Source organism: Bidens hawaiensis, unplaced genomic scaffold (assembly GCF_021521415.1).
Source record: "Bidens hawaiensis isolate Kalapana, Puna unplaced genomic scaffold, B.hawaiensis_p1.1 tig00025599_1, whole genome shotgun sequence".
In the NCBI taxonomy this organism is placed as follows: domain Eukaryota; kingdom Viridiplantae; phylum Streptophyta; class Magnoliopsida; order Asterales; family Asteraceae; genus Bidens; species Bidens hawaiensis.
The window spans coordinates 75,232-89,719 of record NW_027494097.1 but is presented as its reverse complement, the minus strand read 5'-3'; the positions used below and the strand labels follow the sequence as shown (position 1 = coordinate 89,719).

Sequence of the window (14,488 nt, the reverse complement as noted above, 5' to 3'; positions counted from 1 at the left end):
GGGTTGACACTTGTTTATTGAAACAGTGGACAGACGACAAGAACCTTTTGCCGGCGAGACAACGGTGACGGCAGTGTATTTGATGGTGGTCGTCGCCCGAGCTCGAAGGAAACAATAGTGGTATTCCTTTCAGGCTTTGATCATCCATTCTTCCAAGATTTTGGTGAGACCTTCAATCAATAAGGTCCCACGGATGGCGCCAATGTTGGAACCCTAGTTGAATCGTGTGTGATATCGTGAGGATTCATGTATAATTCTAGAGAAGAAGTGGTGATTCGAATGTGATTGTTGATATTATTGTAAATCGATTGGTATCATACAAGAAATACAATAGTTTGCTAGGCCTCCAAAGGTGATCTGCCTGATGCCATTATACTAACATGTCCCCTCCTTATATGGGGTCCAAGGGAACTCCCTTTATCCAGCGGTTCTTCCTTTGCTTTGTCAGAGTTGCAGGGGACGTCCTATTACCCGTTGGGCGTTATCCTACTCCTCTGAAGCTTGTCTGTCTAGGTCATTTCCTCCGCCAGGTTAATAGTGACATTTCCTTCTTGTTGACTTGGATCTATGTTCTATTATGCCTTCTTCCTTCTGGGCTTGGGCTCATCTATTGGGCTGATGACATATTAGTTGTTTAGTGAGTCATAACCCAGTTCTGAGAGCCCAATTCCTAGGTAGGCTCTTCACCGCCTTCATGTGTTGCGACCTTATATAGGCCTGAATTAGGGTAAGTCGAAGTTTACACGATTGCGTTTTTTTGTGCATGGGTCTTGTGTTGTTTCAGTTGTCCAGTCAGTCCAGATTTCCTTGATCTTTTGGTTCTTGATGTCCACAACGTCAGAACTCCTTCTATCATCAAAACCTTTAATTACTTTAACAAACTATTACTTATCTTTAAATATTGGATTCATAGCAAAAAAGTGTCTTAAGTGTGGGCCAATTACCTAAGACGGAGAAGTTGATGAAATTAGGCGTGGTGTACCGATCGATCTTCATTATATTTGATCGTGATAGTTGCTTTAAGTCTACATTCCAGCATAAGTTCCAAAAGGCTTTAGTTACCTACGTAGACTTAAGCACCGTATATCATTCGCACACTCATGGGTAGATTGTAAACATTGGATGATATTATGAAAGCGTGCAATCAACTTCGGTGGTGAGTTTGCTATAAGTAGAATCCAATATTATTTGTTTTTGAAATTGATGGTATACCGATAGTTGTAAGGTCGTGGATTCGTTTCATATTTTATTAAAAAAAATCAAATGCTTTAATCATATGTAGCAAAAGATACCTAAGATGTATTTCCCTGGTCGCAAGACCCTAACATTTGTGAATTTTGTGAATAGTCACCGTACGTGTTAATTTGAATTTAAAAACGTTTTGTTATTACAAGAATAGTTTTATACAATGCAATATGAATTTTAAAAAATTATCGTTGACATGTTCAACCCATATTTAAAACCAAGTGAACATAGACGCATATAGACCAAATGTAGTGCTTCGATACCAGCACAGTCTAACTTAAACGAATGCAGAAATCACAACTTGATTCTATTGATAAAGTGAACGATTACAGCCAAAGAAATCAACCATTACAGAAGATGAGAAATACAGAGAAGAATTGGAGATGAGAATAAGAACACAAGACCCTCAACAATATTCATTCATGCCATATCCTTTTACTTTCTTCCCATATATTTGTTCACTTTGATGACTTAGTGGGCCGGGCTCGTTAGTTGGGTTTCCATCTCCTGACTTGTGCTGCCAAGAGGGCTTGGATCAACGTTCATAACACCGAACTTTAGAGATAAATATATTATCCTAGTGTTTACAACAAGAACAAGATTAGGTCATGTAAGTTATTTCTCAAAATAATGAACTGCTATAGTTAGTTGCGCATCCTATATGTTGGAACACCGACTATAGAAGATTTTTTTCTTGGCTTCTTAACTTTTCATCAATGATTTTTTTCGTAGCTCGAATCTGTCATCACGTGTTGCCATTACCGGAAAATCTTCTTGGCAAGGTCTGTTATGAAGGCCTATAGTGTACCATAAAACTATATCTTTGTTCATAATAGATCTGTTCCTGCAATCACCCAAAATAAAATACAATGATCAGCTACAGAAATTTTTTAAATTAAATCAGATAAATTCAAACTGTAGTAACCAAGTTTTCTACTAGAGTCATATAACACTTTTCGTCAATTTAAAGTCACTTAATATTCCGTAGGTGTTTTGTGAAACTATTTTATAAATGTTATATCTTTTTCAACTATTATTTTTTTCAAGTACACTTTATGGGGCAACATTCAGTTATTCCCTAAATAATAATCAAATTTCATAATTCATAAATTAAAGTTAATAAAATTGAATTAAAAAATTCCCGAGATTGTAACTGTGATTCACATATGTCTCATCAATACAACTTATATTATTTTATTTTTTCAATATTTATAACCTGTTCACAAAATTAGAACAATTAATGAAAACTGAATTGACTTTAATCAACGCTTGTAAAAATTGGTTATGAAAGAAAACCTTTTACTCCAAATTGCCAGGCCGTCTTTTCCGGTACTCCTGTCAGCATAAAACCCTGCAGCCCATCTCTCAGACTTGTTATAGGCGGTCACCCAAACTTGATACTTGGTGTAGGAACCGCGTATCTGCGGGTAATCATTGTCCACCAGCATAGAAACAGCAGGTTGCCCTGTGATCAACTGATAACCAACATCATTCCCCAACTTTGTCTTCTTATTTGGGTTCACTAGTAACAACTCTGAGGCCTTCATCCCAAGCCTCAGGCGTGCATCATCTTCGGTTTGCGCAGTTTCTTTGACAACCGTCCAGTAACTTTTCCTTGGAGATGCTTTGGCCTTTTTGACTTTTAAGTTTGCTTTGACAAAAGAGTTGCCTTCACCATCAATATCAAGGTCAAGGTAATAAGTGATGAAATGATCATGGTTGTTCCCTATTCTATTCTTTGCTACTAGTGGTCCATAGGTTCGTTCTTCGATATGGCCAGCTTTTGTTTGTGTTGTAGGCTTCATTTCCAGAACACCACTAAGTCCTACCTGGAAGAAAATTGTGGTTTAACTAAATTAGTTTTAATTCTAACTACGTAGGTAAGAGAATCCATGTATCATTTGAATTTAGATATGGCTTCATACCCCAACTTTTATGGAGCCACTTTGTTTGAATTCCCAATCGAGTATATAATCATAATTTCCTACTGTAGCGACCATTCTAACTACAAGATTAACTTCAGGTTCTCCACTTGTTATCTGCACATATGATCAGTCTATGTTAATATCCATTTAGTCAGATTTGCTTTGTTTAAGAACAAAAGGAAATTATATCAATAAACAATAAATATTAATACGAGTTAGGAGGTGCATGTGAAGTAGGCAGAACACTAGAAAGGTAGACTATTGCCAAGTGAGGCCTGCCCCTTTACCAGCAAAAGGATCCTTTACCTTTACCGAAGTGCTGCGCTTCTAGCCGTCTGACTAGCAACCCCGCTGGGTCGATCCAGATACCTCTTTCTATACTTCTTCCCTTTGAGAAATGGCTCTCTCACATTCAGAAATTCTGTCTATTCTTTTCTTAGCTATTTAGAAAAATAAATCAATCTTAAAAGCTATTATTTGCCTTTTGATTTTGCAATACGGTTTGCTGTGAGAAGCTCATTCATGATTGACGGAAAATTTTTTGAAAATTTATAATCTGACGTGACAGGTTTTCAATGCCGGTGTAATCATAACTAGCAATTCACTACTAATCGGTGGCAATTCTGCCCATCGGTGGTAACTGGTCTTCACTAGATAATGATTATCCGTGTTAGCTAATGATCAGTGTCAACTATCACTACTGATTAGTTGCAATACCCATTGTGACCCATTAGTTATCTAGACCCAGTATGTGCGGCTGTAAATGAAACAAACAAATACAAACGGGGCATGCTTGTGTTGGTTCAGTTAAATTTAATCAGAAGAATGATTGAACAGGAGCAATTAAATGAACATGGTTTAATTGTTTGTGTTCATTCGTTAAGAAAAGGAATGTGTTCGTTACCTATTAATATTCTTTCGCTAATATTACGGTTCACAAATGTTAATGAATACAAACGAATGGACACCAAATGGAGTAGCTGAGCAAACACCAATTAATAGCGAACACGAAACCTAGTGGATGAACAATATAAATAGAATAATTATTAACGGATGGCATTTTAATTTCATAAAACTAGACATAATTGTAATGGGGTTAGAAGATTTAAATGAAGAGTAAGGTTAAAATACAAAGTACAACAAAAATGAGAATAATGAGAATGAATCTAATTCATCGATCTTATATTTAAATGGTGGAGATTAATTTAAGTAATAAAAATTGATGAAAAGACATTAACGTAATAACCCATTTATGATGATTTTTTCTATCCATATGGAAAACACATGCCAATTCCCCCATCTTTTTAAAGCGTATATAATTTTTTAATACGACATTTAAAAAAAAATCACCATAATAATAAACGGTTTTTATAAAAATAAAGAATAATTAATGGGTTTTTTATATTGTTATATTGGTTGTTCATTGTGTTTTTTAGTTGAGTTTTTTCTATGAATTGTGTTATACATTTTGGTTATTGTGCTTTTCAGTTGTTACTCATATTAAATATAAAAATTAATACAAAGATTATATCATTGTGTCTTTTTGTTTGTTATTGTGTATTATTTCTCAACATTTGTCTTTGTACCTATCATTGTGTTTTTGTCATTGTGTAATACGTTTATTGTCTTTTATTCGTAATTGACATGTGGCATTCATTTGATTCGAAAAAATAGTATTATGTTCATTGTGTATTACGTTCAAGTCATTGTGTAATACATAGTTTCCATTGTATTTTACGTTTTAGATCATTGATGGTCGGGCAAAAGTCGTGTATATTATTATATTATTTGTTTAATTTTAGTTTAAATATTATGTGAACTTTGGTACTTCAAGCGTGTTTATGTGTTTCAGGATACTTGACGTTAAGGATGCTTATCGGGATGAATTACGGGCTTGGAACGAAGATATAGAAGACTCATGATGATTGGCACGCTTTCCTATGCAAAATAAATGAAGAAAATAAAGAAAATTCCGTCAGACGCATTTAGCGCGGTGCTAAAAGGTCCTGATGGTGATGTCAGCGTATCTCTAAGATCATCAGAATTTTGAGTTTTTAGCGCGGCGCGAAAATCACATCCCTGGGATGTTAGCGACGTGCTAAGATCCTCCTGACGGGAAAAATAACCCTAACTTTGATATAATCAGTTTTTCAGCCCCCATTCGACCTATCCTTCATTCCTTCAACCAAGTACAAGCCCTAGGACGATTTTCCACCATCCCGAAGCCTCCGGTTCGTCCGTTCATCGCATGCTTTCATCCTCTCATCAGATAAGAGAATCCTTCGTGATGCCGATGTCAGGCTAAACCATTGTATTCACTTTAGGCTAGGGTTTTGTGTAAACTAACTTTGATCAGATTCTATGTTTTGAATGAGTATGAACTTGATTGATTGTTTTTAATCTTGTTTTACATTATGAATTGATTGTTTAAACAGTTTATGATTTTGATTATCAAACTTTGCATCACTTATCTGGTTGTGTTCATCACATGTAGGGTTAGCTCTTATGTCATTGAACCAGTAATCGTTAGTTATTGCTTAAAATTGGTTTTCATACATTAAACTGGTAATTGGGTAAACCGGAGTTCAGTTGTGTCAACAATTCGGTTAGGGTATCGTTTGTCCTCACAACCCAACTGTTAGGTTTAGTAATTACTGCGCAATTAATATTAAAGAATCTGTGATTAGTCGGTTATCACTTTACCTGAACCTGAAGTGAATCTTCTCTCATAATTGTTTACAGCTTTAAAAGTAATCGTGTGTTCTTATAATCATCTTTACAAACTGCTTGACATCGACTGTCCGCTTTAGTTAATTAATTAATAATCATGAACTTTACTTGCACTTTCCACTGATTCCCTGTGGAGACGACCTTACTTACCCATACTAGTTATAGGTATTTAAGTTTTATAAATACTTGTTTTTGATTAGAGCACGACATCTACGTCAATCATTGTGTTATATGTATTCACCATTGTCTCTTATGTTTTAGGTCATTGTGTTATATTTATTCATCATTGTGTTTTACATGTTATTGTGTTATATGTATTCATCATTGTGTTATATGTATTAGATAATTGTTAGTATTTTTCATTATATTTACACATTATTATTACCCTACGGTATTATTACTATTTAAAAAAATGATGAGGTGAAAGACACAATGATGAAAAAAACACAATTATGAAAAAAACACAATGACGAAAAAAGACACAATTGTAAATAAAAAGACACAATGACGTAATTTTTTTTTTAATTTTTATGTAACAAAATCATACTCATAATAAAGATAAAAAAATGTTTGTTCTTATGGTGAATATTTTTTAAATATCATATGAAAAAATTATAAACTTTGTAAAATGATTAGAAAATTAACATGTGACTTGCATGTGAAAAGAGAAAATTTTTATTATTATACTATTTTTCTTTTCGTCCAAACTTAACAAATGTCAATTAATTATCGTATTCCACACCTCTCATTTTTTTTTTCCTTTAACCCTTTAATGAATACATATACAAACAAACTTAACCAGAAGTGACCTAAGTCAACATAAACAAACGAATTTTAAATGAACGGATAGGCATATTATCATATTCTTTTAACTAAATTTTCCAGCCAAACAACTTACGAATGGTTCAATTAATGTTCAATTCGTTTACATGGCTGATAATATAGTTTCTCTAACTTAATATACGGAAAAAAAGGTTTGAAGCTTACCACTTTTCCTGGAATACCAACTTCAGTATGTCTCCAAGCTATATCCCCGCTGTACTGCTCGAAAATACAGATCGCCCTCAGTACCTTTTGCGGCAGCCCATCTCCGCCAGCCATATAGCCATCCATATACGCTGCGTTGCTTGGACAGTCTGTCAAAGGCACAAGTGTAACAGCCGATCTTCCAAACCCAAATTCACCCACATCAAAGAATGTCCTATAGTAACATTCACTACTTGGGTCCATAAAAGGAACAAATGTTTCCGATACATGCCCTCGGTACAGCACCCTTCGCCATTCGTTTTTTCCAGAATCAAATATGGATGCTGTCGATATAATCATGCCCGCCCGAGCATTGAATTCCACATGAAATCTCCAATTCTTCCAGTTAATATTATGGCCATTGATGGTAAATGATTTATTGTTGTTCCCCTTACAAGGGACAGGCTCTGGTCTTCCAGAAAACTGAAGATCAGTACCTTCAGCTTCAGGTAAAGTAGTTCTTCGCTTGTCTGCTATTATTTCTGTAATTCGCATCGATTCAACATCTACTAGAATAACTAAACCTTCAATAGGCATTGCGAAAACATTAGTGGTTTGTTCACGATAGAAGCACGATAGTTTTACCGCTCTTCGAGTGACAGATTCTCCAAACCATCCAATAGTGAAAGGAAAACATGTGATCCCAGATATTCTTAAGCCCCTTCTGACAACCAAATCTTTGAACTGAGAACTGTTGAAGGGTAATCTTGCTGCTTGCACTAGCTCGGTGAGAGTAAATGGAGGGTAACCGTCACCTTTATAAACATGTTCTGATGTGATTGAACCAGTTGTCAAATCCACAATGATTTCATGTGTTTCTCCACCACCGCGAATCACCACCTTCGCTTGACGATGAGGGAAAGAGTGATTCGGCTTGTCGGAAGATAGCCATTGGAGCACAACATTTTTTTCTGGTTCTTTAAGGTCTACAAAGTGGAAACTGAGATTTGGAAGAGAAGAAAAGTGAGAAGTTGTGATAATTTGTTGAATCTTGAGGATTTCATTAGGTGTTAGAGGATCCAATGGATGATATAGGCTACTAATGAACAAAAACTGGGATGCAATAAACAAAAATAGTATGAGAATATCCATGAATTGATCCAAGGAAATGAGATGTTTGCAGGTGTTGATAGATAGTCAACTATTGGCCCATGTTACCAGGTAACATGTTGTAAATGCATCTTATGTGTGGCTTGCATTGTAAGCAAGAGATGAGTTAATATTCTGATGATTTTGCTTTCTTGAATATAAATGAGTTTCATATAGCTTAAACTTAAAGTAGAAGTTAAGGGTGTAATTATAGTTATAATAATGATGAACTCCTAATATTTTTAATTGAATAAAACAACTGTAAAGATAATAAGAATAATAACAATAATAATGTAAAGTTTTAATATATTATATGATTGACTTCCTTATTAAGCAACTCGTATATAAAATATGTTATGTAGATTTATCTTTGAATAGATTTTTGACATTATCATATACTGAAAATATGTAAGATTTTTAAGGGGTATCATTTAGAAACAACCTGATGATAAATAGAATTCAAGAGTACGTTACTTAATAATCGTCTGTATGAAGAGACATAAATTAAAAGAGGGTAACCGTATTTTCATTAAGACGTAATAAAATCCGATAACACGCTAACAATTTGTTTGTAATATTTAACTAGTTGGAGACCACCGCGCGTTGCGGCGGCTCAAACTTAGTTAACATATGTATGTAGCGTGCCTAATAACGTAACATCTACTATACAGTCTATACCATAGTTACAAAAGATTTAAGGTTTCTACAAATATAACTATATGTGCGTATAAATTTTTCTCGTCACCATGTGGTTAATAACAATATATTTTACATAAGTTGACAGCTAGAATTAACTTTGGTCGTACAAATGAGTCTTTTACTTTGCCTTTACTCGATCTTTAAACTCCTACTCCTTTCAAAAGTTGACCTTTTCAAGTCGAACTATGATCTTGGACCTGCAAATTTCATTCTTAATACCACTCTAACCTGCCACTGATCTGATGCAATATCAAGCCATTATCGATTATGCCCTTATGACCTCAGTTTTATCCGCAGTTTGATCAATCTGAAATCCCAATTTCTGACTAAGCCCTTGTAACTTAACTTCTAACACCCGCTGTATGTCAAAAGCAGTTGATCCAAAGTTGTTTTTTTCACCTTATGACTTCAAATTATTCTTGATATACATATTGTTGGAAATTTATTATAAGATAAATGGATATTTATATATTATTTTAGTGAAATTATTAGTAAAACTCTTGATATGGTGAATTAAAAATAAACTCTCGAGTAGAGTTTCATTTATGTCACTTAATGTGTTTTATTAGAGTTTATATCTCAAATTAAGTAAGACTTTCACTCATCCATGTCTCTTGTATAAGTTTTCCTAAAGTGAATGAGAGAAGTTTTGAAACAAAAAATGATGATCAAGAAGAAGTCTTTGTATAATTCTTCTCAAGAAATATTAGAGATCAAAAACTCTCTAAACTTCATCTTTATATTATCAAGTTCTAGCACACTAAAGTATCCGGTGTAGCCTAGGACGCGTAGCCTTCCCCGACAGTACATACTGCTTCGGCTGTTGTACCCTGGGAAACAGACGTGTTGTCTAATAAGTAGAGGCGCGGAATCTGTTTTAAGGGAAGCGTGTTAAACATGTGCCTCAGCCTCAACCGTCAACATTTTGTTTGCTTTTTGTTGTAGTCAAGGCGCTTAGTGGAAGATCAAATGTGATGAAGACACAAGACAACGATATTACATGAAGACCCGTTAAACTGCCTGCTAAAGACTTTGGATCATATCATTTTTTAATATAAAAGTTTGTATTTTTTTAGTTTTGTAAACGGTATCGTACTAGAATATTTCCCATTACTAACGAGAGTATCGTTAGCGTTTATTTTATTCTATTTTTTAGATAAAATGTGACCCATGTCCTACAATCTTAAATGTCTATATGATGAAAGTGTTGAAGTTAATAACACTATTTGATGTCTAAATGTCGTATGTGTACCATTGATCGAATTTTTAAAAGGTGTTTTACACTTTATGTTGTAGTTTCGGTTGTATTATTATTATTATTTTGTATTCAATACCTTCGGATAACACATGAAGTTTTACAACCAATTACAACAATATTTATTGTGACGTGTAAAATTATTTTATATGATTTTTTTTCAAAAAAAAATTTAATTGATAGTTCAAAAAGAATTTGCATAAGAAACAACTTGAGAGTTTTTACGTTTACTAAAGTCTATGACGACACATCAAATGTATAACCACATCATAAGAGTGTCATGAAATAACGTGGTGAGTGTATTAAGATGAAATACCCAAGATTATTATATTCAAATCATTGAAATTCACTAAGTGTGAATTATAACATATGAACTAATATATGTTAATGAGAAATTAAACTTTTTGAAAATTTGCTAAGCGTGAATTAGAACATATAAAATATTTCTTGGAAATTCGCTAAGTATGAATTATAACATATAAACTAATATATGTTAACAAAAATTATACTTCTTGGAAATTCAATAAGTATGAATTATAACATATGAATTAATATATGTTGATGGTGTATTTAACTCCTTGGAGCACTAAAAGTGAATTGTAACGAAATATCGTTAATGAGATATTTATATCATTGGATATTTATCTTTGAAAATTCACCGAGTGTGAATCATAAGAGATCTATTATGTTATTATTGTAATTGAATTTAAGTAAATCTTAACAGATTTATTATAATATGCTTACAATAGCGATGAATAGATAAATGTTTCTACTCTCACCCATTTTTGAACTATGTGAAAGTTTGCCTTTTATTTTGAGAGAGTATCTCACGAAATATATATAGATCACTTTATGCTAGTGTGAATTCCAAGAGTTTGAGTGTCAATCTAGTTGACTTTATCTCAACATAATAGTGATTGTAGACGAGTATCGTTTATTGTAGGTTCCTAGCCGGATCTACACAGGAATATCTCGTAACACGAGGGTGTAGAATCCCCACGTATACGATACGAGTGTCGAGACGATTAATACGTTGAATATAAGTAAACACACAAGAACATAAGATAATACTTGATATATTGCTAACACGTGATTAAGAGAATCACCAAAAACCAATCGTTCAAACACCAAAACTTAACCAAAACCAGCCGAAGTAGATGGTTTATAAACCTCGACAACTTCGCCTAACATCCTAGGCGAAGTTGTCTTAACTTCGCTAACATCAAGTTCGCCTAAAACAAGGGCGAACATATAATACCAAGTTCGACTCAAAACAAACAGTTTAAATGATTACAGACACAAATAAACACGAGATATTGAACTACTGGCATTATGCACCAACAGACTCCCCTTGGCAGTAGCTTCATATCTCTATGTCTTTCTCGTGTCTTGTGATCCAAAAATCTCGTACCACTCATCTTCAAGCATGAACGCCCTGTCTTACACAGACAGAGACTACCCTCTGGTACTTCTTAGCTTCTTCCTTCCACGCAGGAATGTAGAATATCTTTTTATCATTGAGTACCTGCAAATCAGCTTGAGACAAATTAACCAAGTGCATGGGATCATACACTCTTAGGATCTCCAGTTCATCCTCATCTTCCATAACAACTTCAGCAGTCTGGCAGTCAACGTACCACCACTTGAGATCCTTCAGCACATCCTTGGGCATTATCTTCATCGGCACCTCTTTCAAACAACGAATCGGCTTATACTTAATCACCATCCAGGGCTTGCCATCAGCCCGCATTCCCCGTTCCTTATCTTCAACCGAATTTCCTTTCTGAGGCTTCATAAGTTCAAACTTTTTCTCCTTAATAGCTTCCTTCCATACTATCTTTCCAATTATTCTCGCAATATCGTCATCACTCCTATTAATATATCTCAAACGAGCCAAATCTTTCACCTCACACTCAGGCAAGGTGTTGAGCGATCTCAAAGCCTTCTTAAAGTACTGAACCCCATCATAACGCTTAATCACAAACAATTTCAGCTGTTCATCATACAACCAACAGATAATACCTTTCTTTGACTCAGCGTAGCCCTTGATATTGTAAATCTTCTTAAACATTGTTGGAATTGCAGGCTTCTTTGTTTTGAAGAACCACTGAGCACAGCCTTCTTTCCATCTTGGCTATTCCTCCCACTCAGACTCATCTAGCATACTTTCATCTTGACTCAAGTTCACCTTATCAACATTTGGAATATCATGCTCTACACCATCATCAACAATCTCCTCTTCTTCCAACTCACTATCAATCTCTATCTCTTCCTCGTTAACACATCATCAACTAACTCATCATCATCATTTCCCAAAACCCCTTCATCATCTACAACTACCACTGGATCACCACCTGTACTGCTTGACGGACCAGCAGACTCCCATGAGATGTGGAAGTCTCAAGAGTTTGTTCAGTTCTTGGCAACTCACCACCTGCACTTTTTGATGCATTGGGATCATTGTCTCTTCTTTGTTCTCAGCTCATCACCCTTGCAACTATACTCCCCCCTGAGATGCTAAGAACCCTTTAAGCCGATCAAACATCTTACCATGCTCAATAAGCAGTGCAGTCTGAACCTGATTTTGTGCCACCAGACGATTAATGGTCTCAGACTGAATAATATTTACCCGTGACAGTTCAGTAACCCCCCTCTCAAGAGCTGCAATCCTCTCCGAATCAGACAAATTTGAATCAAAATCAACATTCAAGGGAGAGGTAGCCTGAGCAAACCGTATTGGGATCTCCAAGCTTGCAGGAATAATAGGTGGAGACTGAGTAGGAATTGGGGATGGCAACGATATAGATAAACCAGCAGTCGCTACCAAGGTGGACTCAGCAAACATAGCTACCACCTCTGATGGAGTAAGGGTAGGAGGCGGTAAAGAAACAATCTCTGGTGCCGTAAACTGAAACGTGGTCGGAGGAACACCAAAAGATGACGACGTTGTCACCAAAGGGACACTTGAGGTTATTGGCAGTGTGACAGTCGAAATAGCAGGTAACATAGTCATACCAAATAACGAAGGTGGAGTAAAACGAACAACTCTCGAAGTTTCACCAACTCCTGATCTTTCACCAGCCCTTTGCTTATTTGATCTACGTACCAGGCGATATAAATCCTCCTCAAAGTCTGATTCACTATCATTCGAGTCTTTCTTCCTCTTGCCATGAATTCTTTCTTGTCGGGCAAGTATCTGCTGTGCTTCAACTATATCGTCAGTGGAGGAATCGGAGTCAGTTCTCTCAGAGTCCGCCCGAGATGTAGCAACTGTGGAAACATCTACACAAGACGCCTCTACGACTGAGGCATGAACTTCAGCAGCTGGATCAACCCATTCCTTGTCAAAGAACCCTTGCCCTCCAAAGGAAATTTCAAGATCAACCTGTTCTTCTGGAGCTGCAACAGGATCAGCAGGCGGAGCTTGCTGTACCACGGGTGGTGGTTGAACCACAGGAGGTGGTTGAGGGATATTAGCATGTTGCGGTGCCGGATTAAGAAATTCATCACCTGGAGGAGCTATATACGCAGGATTCACCAAATAACCAAACAATGCAGTGTGCCTCGGACGAAGTTCAGGCTTGCTATGAGCACTCGATGACTTACACTGCGCAAAGATTCTTTTAGAAACACTCTCCACAAACGAAATGGGACGTCGTTGTGGGAGATTGGGAGCTACATGATTGAGGATCATCTGTAAGAATCTCGGGTACATCAAAAATATTTCCCGAGCCACTGCACGTCTCTGTCAATCAATCTCATAAAAAATCATCTGACTGAAGCTGAAGGGCTTGTTGTAAGTCAAAGCAGTCATCACCGATTGCATCGACGCACCAATACCATCAGTACCAGCCTTACGACCAGACATGCACACAATCATCACGTGCATAAGGAACCACCACTGGTCTATCAAAAACCCCTTTCACCTCTGAGAGTCACCCAACGGGCCTGAATATCCCATACGCAGAAACGCACCATCTCTGAACGTAGCCGGAAAGTCAGTGGGGTCATTGGTAGTTTCAACCCCAAGCTGTAAAGCTACCCTTATTTGATCTGCCGAGAACTGTACCACCTGTTCATTTACAGTAGCTCGCATCACCGGTGGATCGACACGACAATCATACTCAACCGTGTTCCAGAAATCTTCAATGTTCGGTAGTGAGATCGGAAGAGTAGTAGTAATAGCATGAAAGATGCGTGAGCGTATGAGAAACGAAATGATCTCACAGTAATCATCAATTCCTCGAGAATCCAGATCTAAGGTAATATACATGTTGTGACCCGGAAAGAACTGTCTGTTATTATCTCCACCTTCATCACCACCCGCGCCACCAGCACCTGCCACAGCAGCCATATCTGCAAAACAAATGAGCCAGATCAGTTCAGTATGATAGCAGGTTACAACTTCACCCTGCATGGAACATGAGAAGTTGTAGCGTTAGCGAAGTTAAGAGAGTGGCGAACTTGTTAACTTCGCTCAAACCCTAACTTCGCCATATGAACGGCGCATACTCAACAA

The 14,488-nt window shown here is 36.2% G+C and overlaps 1 protein-coding gene across 1 annotated transcript; it reads right to left on the bottom strand.

The window, feature by feature from the left end:
• Positions 1-1,947: 1,947 nt before the first annotated feature.
• Positions 1,948-8,226, bottom strand: LOC143571881 (primary amine oxidase 1-like). The gene is made up of 4 exons (XM_077057191.1): positions 6,888-8,226; positions 3,171-3,284; positions 2,542-3,074; positions 1,948-2,089 (listed from the first exon to the last, which is right to left on the bottom strand). The coding sequence occupies exons 1-4, from the start codon at positions 8,016-8,018 to the stop codon at positions 1,948-1,950; spliced, it is 1,920 nt and encodes a 639-aa protein (XP_076913306.1). The 5' UTR covers positions 8,019-8,226.
• Between the last annotated feature and the right edge of the window lie 6,262 nt (positions 8,227-14,488).